General features: G+C 39.3%; 1 protein-coding gene across 3 annotated transcripts in view; it reads right to left on the bottom strand.

The window, feature by feature from the left end:
* Positions 1–12,635, bottom strand: part of LOC138106418 (cytoplasmic dynein 1 intermediate chain 1) — a 192,141-nt gene that overhangs the window by 147,907 nt on the left and 31,599 nt on the right. For all 3 annotated transcript variants that reach the window (XM_069006991.1, XM_069006993.1, XM_069006992.1), the window contains exons 5-6: positions 4,439–4,498; positions 352–467 (exon numbers count right to left, since the gene is read on the bottom strand). In XM_069006991.1, coding sequence (XP_068863092.1) covers positions 352–467; positions 4,439–4,498 — 176 coding nt within the window. The remainder of the gene's footprint in view (positions 1–351; positions 468–4,438; positions 4,499–12,635) is intronic.

Genomic DNA, 12,635 nt, shown 5'->3' with positions numbered 1-12,635 from the left:
CCAACACTGCCTCTTTACAAAGCACAGAATTAATAACTTCCCTGAGAAAGCAAAAAAAATCGAAGCACTATTTTAACTACATTCATAATGATTTATTTGGAAAAATGTTCTCATTAAACTGCTATCTGAGCACAACCCATTGTAAGTCAGAAGTAGTTTGGTTCCACCTGCATTTAAAGTGATTTTTATAACTCTTGTCATCAGAACAGCCATTAATCACATAAACAATACCTGGCTTGCAGAAAATACATGATAAGCAGCCATGTTATGACTTACTATTATTTTTATTACATTCTTTAACTCAAATGCAAATTTTCTATTAATTTTTTTTAAAAAAAGCATAAATCTTACCTTCAGATTGATGCGTGGCAAGAGGTGTCTGCGTCTCCTTGGAGTATGATACCACCTCTCGAGGTAAGAAATCAACCTGGGTAATCTTTGACACCCCTAGTTTGTGCAGTCTGCGTCTAAGGTAGAATACATGACATCAAAAGGTTAGTCATGCTAAATGTAAATCAGCAGCAGGAACAAATGTTTGCTGTTATGAACAAGATAAAAAATACTTCAGTGTTTGTTAAGATGATACACAACACAGTATGCATGAGAAGTACCATACTGCAGTGAAGAAAAATTAACCTGGGAACCATTTGCCATAATAAAGTACAGTTGTTGAACCTATAGATCATGCTGCTGAGAGGGATTGTAAATGGGAGAGAGAAATGGCCTGCTTGTGCCCCTCTTAACTGCAACAAAATTCTCTTTCATACCATCATTACTATAATGTTCCGCCTGCTCAAAGGAGTTCATCCTCAGCCTGGGATACAGAGTTGTGGAAAGAGAACAGTGGTGTTTAAACCAGGATGGATTAGGACTGCCAAATGTTCAGCTGGGAGCAGTAACAGAGTCTTTAGCTGGCAAGGTGGGTAATTTCCATAAAGAAGGAGATTCTCCCTTCCACAGAAGTCGTTAATCATGGCATTGATGTAGGTTCATGATTAGTGGAGTCTTAATGCTAGGGCTGGAGGAGAGCTAAAACACAACCAGAGCAGGGCCACTATAGCCTTCTGTTTTGTCTACTTCCCTTACTTTAAATAAACCATATGAAATAAAACAGTGAAGCAAGCTAACTGTAAGTGAAAAAGAAGAGAGGCAGCTGAGCATGGTCATGAACACTTTTAGTTCTCACAGTTCACTCTGTGAGGGAAAAAATCAGTTTATTTCCTGAATATTATTTGATTCACTGCAGGGAGTGAAGAATATACAAATGGTTACTTGGAAGTGTTTTACTGGAAAAAATGCCAATTTTAGCAGAGAAAAGAATGCAAATTTAATAAACAAATGAACTAAGTAAGACCAGTTACCTATATCAGCAAGTGTGAGCATGCTTGTGCATTTATGGGGAAATAAATTCCTGGACACAATGTTTCTCAACTTGTCACATTATTGAAGAGAACAATTTGGAAAAGCAGAAAATTCTTACACATTATCCATATCCTCTTCATTTTCCAGACTGCTAGAAGAACAGAAGTCAAAGGGCTTCTGATCTGATTAATTTACAGTGGTTTAGGTATTCAGTTAAGATTGATGTCTGAAAGGAAATGCGCGTCTCAAAAGGAAACTGACATCATTGGGTAGCACCTACTGAAGTTTTCACCTGATTAACACTACATCAGCTATATTTTTTCTAATCTATTTTACTGCCAGAGTTGTTATTAAGCTGACTGCAATTAGATTCAGCAGGTAATCAGTACAAATCAGCTGTATTGTGTAACAAACCACTAGAGCAGAAACAGTTGTAGCTCTGAGTCTTTCCTCTTTTCAAAGAAGAAAAATTAGCAAGTCTCCCTCCTTACAACCATCTCTGACTTTGCCAATATGAACAAAATCTACAGTTGTCCAAAAATTCTACAGAAAAACTTCTACCTCATTACTGGGGGCAGAAAAGTTTCTTCAGCTAGCAGAGGTTTCAGTAGTTTGACATTTTTGTAGGTGCTTTAACTTAGGGTCTGTGTGAATTCAATCTTTAATAAATATCTCACCCCAGACAACTCTCATGTGCCTTTGCTTCCCTCAGCACCAGATGTGCAATCTGTGTTGCCTGCTTGGTCAGTTTGACTTCCCTGTGTAAGCAGTCCCCTACTGCCCCAGGCTACTCTTTCCATTTACTGAGGTTCTTAAGCCTTTGCATTGAAAAAGTCTCTTGACAGGGGTCTTGGTTAAGTATAATCCCTAATTAATTGTCTAATCTGGACCTAATTAGAACCTCACCTAATTCTAAAACAGTTTCACATGAGGTCACTCCGTATCTCCTGGACTGCCTGAGGATGGGGAACATGACCCTAACAGAGATCAGGATTTAACCCCTAGCTGGGTGTATTGAACCTCTTTGCACACTGAATCCCAGAAGTGAGCTACTTCCCACAGCACTGTGCTGAGACAACGTGTGGAATTTTTCATCTAAAACACTTCCAATTCAGGAATTACTGGTGCCTGTACAAATGCCTTGTGCCACCTGTATTCTGGCAATTACTGGGAGGTCTTTCTTTATCTGAAGGAACACGATCTACTGATTGCTTTTTGCCTGTGTCAAGCCACCTCTAATGGTTCTCATGTTACTAAAAGTTGGCCTAGCCTTTGGTCCCAAGCACTTAGGGACAACTGGAGCATCCTTTCAGTAGCTGGACTCTACCAGATATGGGCTGTAATGTTCTAGTCTCTAGTTCTTTTTAGGGCAACACTAAATGGTCTATTGTTTTCCCATCCCCATTTTTCATCTGAGATGCTCATAAAGCTCATAAATTCAATGAATATTCATCTTAGAGAGCACACAAGCTTGGAAGGATTCCTTTCCAAACTGCCAATGGGATGTCAGTAGGAGGATAGTGACTAAAACCCACGCATTAAAATCGGTTCTTCTGTCCACAGGTATCACAAGAAAGACGTATCTGCTAGAAGTGTTTTGCTACACACATCAGTTAATTGCTGACTGCAGGATTTCTTCTGCATTGGTTTTGTTGGGGGCTTTTTTGCCCTAGTCTCAGGACACCAGAGGGAAGTTTAACTCTGCCTTAGGTTTGAAGACAGTTTTCTTTCAAAAGAGGCAGGACTTTCATTAAAATGTACACCTGTGGATTTGCTCTTTGGCATGCTTCTTTTCTGTCTTTGCACTGACCGCTCATAAATGATTGAAGTCCTGTAGCTACACACAGAGTTATCTTTTCACGAGTCAAATAAAGGAACTTGCTTTGCACAGCTGTTTGAGAAACCTTGCTCCTAGGAGTGCTCATCTTTTAATCCAAACTTCTGTAAAAAAAGCAGCTGGGATTTCTAAAAGGTTTCTGTAGGTTAAAACAGCTCAAAAAACTCTACCTTTTTGGTACAGCCCAGCCAGAGTTGCTGAATTGTGACCTATTTGAAGTCACACTCACATGAAAAACTAAAAACATTCCTAGGAGTTCTGGATATGGAGAAATACTTTTGTTTAGAAAGCTCCTTGGACACTTTCCTTCCAATCTTTCCTAGTAAATAGACCTAACACACCTAACTGCAGCTGGGAGCACTGTCAATCAGCAGCTAAAGGGAAGCTGTTGTTTTTCTTACAGAATGCTGAATGAAGCAGCACATGAACAAATAAAAGCACAAGACACTTGCTTGGAGACTCAAAACAACCCCCTAAGTTCATTGGTAGAGCAAATTTTTCAGTGTAGTGATTTGTTTTTGCCTATGACTCATGCTCTGAAGAACTTGAGATACTGCTACCTATCCTTTTAGAGGAACAGTTTATCCTGAATACCTCTGCAGACAAGCATTTCTACATTATCTAAATTAACTATTTTTTTCACTTGTATGGCATAAAGAAGTTCCATCCCAAACTATAAAATATTCATTTTAGTTCTATAACAATTTTAGAAAAGCTTGATAGGCCTGAACTCAACTAAGATGCCAAATATTCTTGGACTATGATCATACTTAAGTGCCCAATTTTAAATGCATACACAGCTCCTAAGAGAAAAGGGGACATAATTACTGCATGTGGAAACAGCAATAGCAGGCAGAAAGGAGGGGGAAAAGTATCTTGCAAATGATTCAGAGAGAACAGTCTGAATCAACAGGTACAAACAAAATCAATGTAACTATACATGCACATATATGCCACAATAATAACATTTCATCTGAAATGAAATAGTTATTTGTATTGTGTTTCAGGCAACAGAAACAGCAATTTATCTTTTCATAAGCTTGTTTAAATAGTTGGGCTTTTTTTCCACAAAGATGAATTTGCTGAAGCTTCTTATTTATGAAACTAAAAAAGGAAACTTAAATTATGGTCTTTTTGAGTCAAAAAAGCAAAGGAAAATCACATACAACCAGCTCAACTAGGAAGCATTTTCAACATAATTCTTGCAAAGAAATGATAACAAAAAGAGCTGACATATACCCAAGTTCAGAGTCAGACTGGAGTTGCAGCACTGAGGGGTCTGTGTCCCATTGCAAGGTCCTAGGGTGGTAATCAGCCGTGCAGCGTGAAGGGGAGGGAAAAAAAGAACACACAGAATTAACTGAAAGGATGAACAAAACCCCATCTCCTTAGTTACATGCTCTATGTAGTACATTCAACCTCCCAGTGCAAGCGACAGACACCATATGTCAAACAAGGTTTGTACGTCAAACTGAGACAGGGCAGGAAATTTATTAAAATTACATATTATTGATAAACAAAGGAAAGAAGCTGGATTTTCTGTCACATATTGATAAATGAGACATGGGGTGGGTTTTTTTTCCTTTTCCTGAAAAATTTCTAACTCTTTAACTTAGGTTGATGGATTCACAACAATCTGTAAAATCTGCAGGCACAATTTATTTATGTTTTTGTTATAAGGTAGACTGAGAATTTGCCATGAACTCCACTGAAGAGTTTATCCCTCCACACACTCCTGAGACAGACAGTAATCCATCCTGTACAACACTGCTCTGGGCATGAACATCACATAGTACATATAACAAACAGCACACTGATACCAGCTCTGACATACTCTGAGGGCATCTGGGACAAACAAATAAATACTTCTTTTCCTCCAGATAAAATTCCTGGGGAAGAGGGCAATAATACATCTGGGAAAATCAGTTCTATTACAATCTCTTAATGGACTGCTGTCAGATGAGGCTATCACCAAATGTACAAATGTTCTAGTGGTGTGGTCTGAAGTGAAGATGTTGCTCCTTGCATAGCAGGGCACCTTGCCATGCTACCAGCTCTAAAATGCCTTGCAAACATTCACGGAGCCTTCACGGAGTCTTGTGAAATACTCAGAATCCTCCAATTTAGAAATGCAAAAATTGATATATTGAGGCCAACATTTTCAAAAATGCCTGCTCCTTCCTCTGTCTTAATTTTACTTTATTTTTCCACACTCAGGAAGCCACATCTTATATGCAAGAAAACTGCTGGAATCCATGACAGAATCAGGAACACATCTTTGGCTCCTGAGCACCTTTTCCTGTTCTCACTAGCAGAGGCTAAAGCAAAGTGCAGTGCTCCTTCACTAAGCATGCAAGTCATGAAGACATGCTGGATAATGATAGTTGTCAAAATTAAAAACTCCCCTAATTCCTTCTGAATACAAATTCTGAGGATATAGAGATCATAATATTTCCAGGTTCAGCCAAAACCAGCCATATAAGCAGCTGTGTTCAATATACACAAGCCTTTCTGCAACAGCAACCTCTGCAAATGAATCACTGATACAAACTAACAAGAGACTGAATTAGGTTAGAAATAGATCTCTTAAAGCCAAGTAATTCTACCTCCTGTTCTTAGTAAACTCACCCATTCTATTACCAATGTTAACTCACTCTCTGGAGAGACAGACAAGGGCATGTGCTGCACTTTTGTCATTTCAGAATGAAAAAGAGTAAATCTCAAGCCCCTGTGCACATGAAGAATGAAAAACTGTACTGCAAAGCTGCCTTCTCATGCAACGTAAGGGCACTCATTTTCCTCAACTTCTTATGATCCATAGTAATGTTTATCAGAATAAAAGACTTAATCCTGATAAACAGAGAAAAGCTTCTCCAAAACTCAGCTGTATTACAAAAGGTCAGAGATAAAATAATACAGCAATAAAGAACAGATTTTTCCCTTGTAACTTCACTGCAGCGTAAGTATAGTGGAAAATGGACAGAAGATCTGAATGCCTGATGCAAGGCAAAGGCATCAATGACTAATGCCTTATAGATATTCCATTAAAAATGCTATCTGTGTGAAGATTACTCTTGTAATGTCAGCAAGGTCAGTAGCATATATTAGATCTTTCTATCTAAGTGCCAGTTTCTAATTTTATTGCTGCCTAAGGGCTACTTGTACGTTCATGTCCAGGTTTTCCAAACTCTTAAAAGAAAATATACATAACTCATTTCAGTTTCCTCTCCCCAACATTCATTTTCAAACCTACAGAATTTGTAGGGGGATAAAGGCTATTTCATCAGAAAGAAAACTTTATTATTTGATTAGAGCAAGAACTTGCAAGAGGTCTCTAGAAGTATGGTCCCTAGGTTCCACCTCTAAGAATCCAGGCCAGGTCACAAGAGAGGACACCTTTACCTGGTACCCAGATAAAAATGCTGAAACAAAATAAATTTAGAGATGTCCCACACTCAAGACAGCACTCAAATCCCAAAAATATGAAAAGAGCAACACTTATGGTTTGGGCCATCACATGCATACACGTAGTAGAGACGTGTTCTTCCCTTAGTATTTATTATCTGGATTCTGACACAGAGCCTTCACCTTTCTGGACACTGATACATATTTATAATAGCAATTCTCCTTGGCTCCTGATTGTATCTGTTTTCAACAGTTTTAGTGCTTCTGCAAAACATTTCCTAGATCTGTGCTCCACTGTGCAATGCTGTGTTACCACTTGCAAAGGCCTGAGAAACAGATGAGGAAGCCATTTGCTGAGTTGTCCTCTCCAGCTTGACTGAGCAATGCTATCAAAGAAAATGAGGCTGCAGGTAGCAAATCTTCAGATTTCAAGTCTCTTGCCCTGGGAGACAGAACACAAGTGGCTACGCTCATGTAGCGGAGGCTGGAGAGCACAGGAAATGACTCTGTGTTTCAAGGAACACTACTGATTTGTTCTTTGTCTCTTCCTGGCACCTGAAGAAAGTCATCAGATCAAAATGAAAGTGAGTGAACAGTAAAGATGTAATCTGGACCTGCAATTTAGCCAGTTTCCATGGCAATAACATCAAAAAAGAAAGAAATAGATTATTTGAAGATTAGCAACCCAAAAATGATATTGAATAGCCTGTGCTGTCATCCTGACTAGAAAATTAAAGCTAATCTGTTGTGATGAACATACAGTGCGTACGACATTCCTTGATCGTATGGGTGAGCATCATAATTACGCTTGTTCTCAGTGAGGATTTTGAAATGTCACTGGATCTCAGCAGAAAAGCGGTTGCCAACCTTTTTCCAGCTAATGCATGAGTTCCTCCTCCAGACACTTCCTCAGGAGGAAAAGGATTAGGTGTTGTTGCTCTTCTTTTTTCTTTCTTACTTCTTCATAAGAGAAAACTGCAATGGCTTGACTTCAAGTCACCCAGACACAGAGGCAGAGGAGGTAATGCCACAGACCCTGAGGACAAGTGTATGGCCTAGGAGTCAGCAGTCAGGCAGAGGTGCTCCCACTCTGGACTCTTCTAGAGAGCACAAGTTGGTCAAGTTTCCCCAACTGGATTCAATGGATTTTGGCACAGGTCTATGTAGAAGAGATGCAAAACATCTTAGGTGAACATTTTTATGGGGGAAAGAGAGGAGCATTAGACCAAGCAGGTAAAAGCAGTGGTCCCTTGCAGTCTCCAGTCCTGCAGACTCCTCCCATGGGTGAAGGGAGTGACACAGGCATGGGAAGGACCCTGGAAACTCACTGAACAGCACAGTCAGGGCTAAGCCAGATCAGTCCGTCTCCCCCACCCAGACCGCACTGACACTATTCTACCCAGAACTACCCAACGCAGTTTCAGAGCCAGTTGCTGTTATCAGTCTCCCACACAGTGGCAAACTATAGCCCTGTGTCATGGTCCATCCCCCTTTTACATGTTCGGTGCACAACAGCTGACGCTGGCTGACTGAAGGATAAGAAGCTGTATCACCAAATAACAGATTGTTCTAAAGCAGCACAAAGGGAATGGGGGCTGTTAGATGTTGCACTAAGAAGTCAAGGTACAACTGTTATTACCTCTCTTTAAACTGATCTGCTTTCACTCTCCTCCTTTGGATAGGCATCTCAATAACCTATTTTTCTCAAATTTAGGACAGTATTAGTGCTGGTGCTGTTTCAGCTCTTACTACTGAAAATACCAGATAATTTTGACACATCATCTTTTAATAACCTGTAGAAAAAAACCAACAAGAGGAAGAGGCCCAGATGTCATACATTTACTAAAGGATTGGATAATAAAACAACACTTATCTCTTCCGAACTCAAGTTCAAAGCATTAGGAAGATGTTCAAAGCACAGTTCTAAGAGGATAGAGAACCATTGCAAAATTTAAGGTGGGAGGAATTTGAACAGAAGCATTCCCTTTTTTGTAGCATTGTTATTATTACCATGGAAAAACAGGCACTGCCATATGTTACAATGCTCTGTGTAACCTTACTTCCAGAAGATTTTATTCTGATTGCATAATGTCAATTATGTCGATTAAAAATGTGGAAAAGACTAAAATAAATAAACTAAAAATAAAATAAACCACTTGAAACCTGTTGGAAAATTCCCAACATCAGAATGCATTAATGAAGCATAGAATCTGACATCCAAAACTGTCTGGAATCCGTGAGAACTTCACAGCTGATTTAAGCAACTTTGGGTCTGGCCTTAGCAGTAGTGTACGAAACATGTAAGGCATCAGTTCCAATACACACACTTAGCAATTTGCCATCATCAAATGATATTTAATATTTGTAATCATGGTCATACTGCAACAGAACTTGGCTCTGGGTAAGTGCCCCAATCCAACACTTTTCATGTGCAACATACTGACAGCTTAGTTCTGACTCTGCTTCCCTGCAGCCAAAATCAAATCCTTCCTCATCTGTTGCTGATGCTGCAGAACAAGTGTTCTGCATGACTTCTTTTCTCCCCCCACTCCCCTTTCCCAGGTCAAGAGCAACCAGGCCTGAAAAACCATGCTTTTGAAAAAAAGGCTACCCACAGGAATAATAGCAAACTCTGCTTTCCCAGGGTTTCTTGCAGGGCAGAAACCTCTTTGCAGCCTTGCAAATCACACCTTCAAGCAGAACTGGAGGAAAGCAAACACCATATTCTGGCATCTCCTGTCACCAAGAGCTATTGTGCTCTCCAGACCAGGAGAAAACTGCACTGACAGTGTACTGAGACCCGAGGTATCTGCTGAACTGAGATATCCATATGTGTCCCTAATGAAACACCATTAGATCTGACAGGCCCCAAACCAAGCATCTCCCCTTGCAGCAACAACAATGTCCTAAAATGACCCTTCATATGGTAAATAGCAATGCCCTCCTAACCCTAAATTCAGTGATGGACTGTGCCATGACTCCACAGATTAGGCTGTGCCAGGGTTTTTCAGTGATCAAAGGCCAGCCCACTAAGCGGAGCACAGACTGTTACTACACTGCAGCAAAGAGACCTGAAATGAAGGTGGGACTCACACAGAGCATATGGACTCTCCTATCCTGTAGGAAATCCCAAGGTACCTTTGCTTACCAGAGCAGTATTTCTAAAATTATGTGAATGTGACTAATCTCATTCTCCCCATCTATGGTAGGAGGGGGTCTTGATGTTGCAGGAGGTATTTACACAATCTTCAGGCACCTAAAGGAGGAGCTCCACCAGCGAAACATTACCATGGACTCTTCCATATAAACAGAAAGGCAGGAGAGATTGCTCCACGCAGCAGTTCCAAGCACCCAACTTAGACTCCAATTGTGAGTAGGTATTAGAGGTGGTTGGTATCTTAATTGTTCGCTTACTTTCACTTTGATCTGCTGAGAAATAGATAAGGAAGCCATCAGCTACTACTTGAGAGCCTGCAGGCTTCAGTCTGCTTCATGCTTTCTTCTCTTCTAACTTCAAATGCAACTAGCAAAAGTAGTGAATTAGGAAATTAGGGAAAAGGAGCTAACCAACAGGCCCAACACAATTCTTGCTTCTGACTTTGATGTAAGGAGGAGCCTCACGTTTAAAACTACAGTTTTAACCCTGGATTACAATTTCCAAAAGATTCAGAACTAAAAACTGTGCATCTTCACACTGAGGGCACACTGAAAAACACGTTACACCCAAGTTATACAATCTTAAAAAAACCTGGATGCAACAATTGTGAGATGAGACATATTTTAAAATCACCAACAGAATATGAATGCATTTTTCCAATATGTTACCAAATATCATCAGCAAATTGCAATCCAGTATTATTTGCAATTTCAATGTGTAATCTATCATGTATCTAGACTACTTTTTCTTAATGTCTGAATATCGCCAGAATGAATTTAAGGCTGTGTAATTATTTTGCTACTTTGCAGAGTTCTACCTAGTTTGTTGTGTCAGTTACTCCAAAGCTCCTACCTTGCTGCTGATTAAATAGAAAATCTGAACTAAGAAACTGCTGATGAGAAATTACTGCAGATGCTTAAATATAAATGTGTGTACAGATAAGCTGGTTTATTTTTACTCCTTTCACTCTAGATTTTTATAATTTTAATTTTTCCCACTATAATTTTCACTTTCTGATATTTTTGGTACATTTGAGGTGCATCTCCAAAAAAACTATATCAAAAAAAAAAAGAAGATTCAAAGCTACGAGTAAGAGATGGAAAAGTACCACTTGCCTCAATGGATGGTTTGCATCTAAGCCACTTTTCTGCTGCCATCTGTGCTCTGTTTTGCAGATCTGTTCCACTTTGAAAGGATTGGCAAAAAGAAAATACCTTCCTTGTGCTACTTGTTTTCTGAAGCACATTATAAGCAAGATGGCTATCAGCAGCTAGGGGAGGATTTGTGCATCTTAACAAGATGCTCACTTGTGCTCGTAGAGCAGAAGTCTGCTCTGACTTCACTGTGTGTTCTTTTGTTCAGAGCTGGGTTGCTAATGCTAATCATAAAATAAAATGCCATAATACATTCAGAGAACAAGGAGTTTGGCACCGCTACTGGAGCACAGCCAGAAGGTTTTGCTTGGGTTTGCATTTACACTTCCAAGCAGGCTGGCACCTCTGACTTCCAGTCTTCACCAATAAAAAGAGCAACTCTGACCTCCCTGAGAGCACAGCACTATCTTTTAGCTGCCTGGCAACCACAAGAGCCCTTTTCAGAATGGCATGAGTTCAAACGCTTTTTTTTTTTTTTGAGGTGTATTTATGAAAAATCATGGACAAATAATATTTAAAACACGTGTATTTCAAAATTCTTCTTGAATCAAGGCTATGCTGCAGAATGGATTTAATAGTTTTCAAAAAACACTTGACTTTTAAATCAGGATGAACAATTCTGGCAAGCCTGCAATGATAAAGACCAACACCTTGCTGATTCCCATTTCACAGAATTCCACTAATTAAATCAGCAGTTTTATTCACCCAAGCTGCTGAACTTATCTGCTATATTTAAAGTCTGTCCTTTGATTCAGGTCTACATTACAGATCTCATGTCAATGTCATACTAACACTTTTTATTCTATAGCTACAGAAATCTTAGTCTGCAAATTTATGCTGGTTTACCAGGAGGGTCACTGTGGGCAGCAGCCTGGATCTCTGAGGACAGAAGGTCAAATAGTTAGAACTGACACAGATTTACTCTGAGTGCCAGATACCAAAATGGTCATTTCGAAAGTGCAGTAATAAAAAACAGGCTCAGGGGGAAGGCACAAGTTGTTTTATTCCTTTAGCAAACCCTGAAAATTCTTTTTTCAAACTCTGTTTCTGCCTTGGTTTTATACTAAGAGTAAGTCTATGCAATAAAACAGAACTCAAATGATCACAAATGTAAAGAAAGAACTTGGCAGGAGAAGTTTTACATACTATCAGCTCGTGCAAGTGCTTGAAAGGAACTGCAGTACTCACATTAGGAGTCTTTGATCCAGACCCATGGATATGCATATGAGAAAAGTTTTCTCATAAACTTCAAGAGGCTTTTGGTACAATTGCATAAAAGACAAAATCACATTTAATAGTCAAATCTAGGAAAGGCAATCCATAACCTTTGAGAGGACTCGAAGAGGTAACATGAAAGTCTGAACCCACAACTTTTAGGTCTGGCATTATTCAGCTGAAGAAGTAGGAAGATTTCAGCAAATTTTTAATTTTGCTTTGGTACTAAAACCCAGTAACTACTAGCTGGAAGAACAGCTAGTGTTTCCCTTCCTTTACACCATTTATTTTGTGGTAGAAAAAGCAAAATCATTCCAAAAGGGGGTGAGATTTTTGGCTACAACTAGGGTTGAAACAAGAACTCACTGTATGAGAGTTATCAAAAATTTTTCACATTAACAGTCAAAAATGTCAAAAGTTCTTGTGGCCCAATGATCTGACTCTAATAGACCAGCTCAGAAATTATTCTCTGAGTTTGAACTATTACAGTAAATAAGTACATTTA

Source organism: Aphelocoma coerulescens, chromosome 2 (genome assembly GCF_041296385.1).
Source record: "Aphelocoma coerulescens isolate FSJ_1873_10779 chromosome 2, UR_Acoe_1.0, whole genome shotgun sequence".
In the NCBI taxonomy this organism is placed as follows: Eukaryota; Metazoa; Chordata; class Aves; order Passeriformes; family Corvidae; genus Aphelocoma; species Aphelocoma coerulescens.
This window is presented reverse-complemented; position numbering and strand designations above follow the sequence as displayed.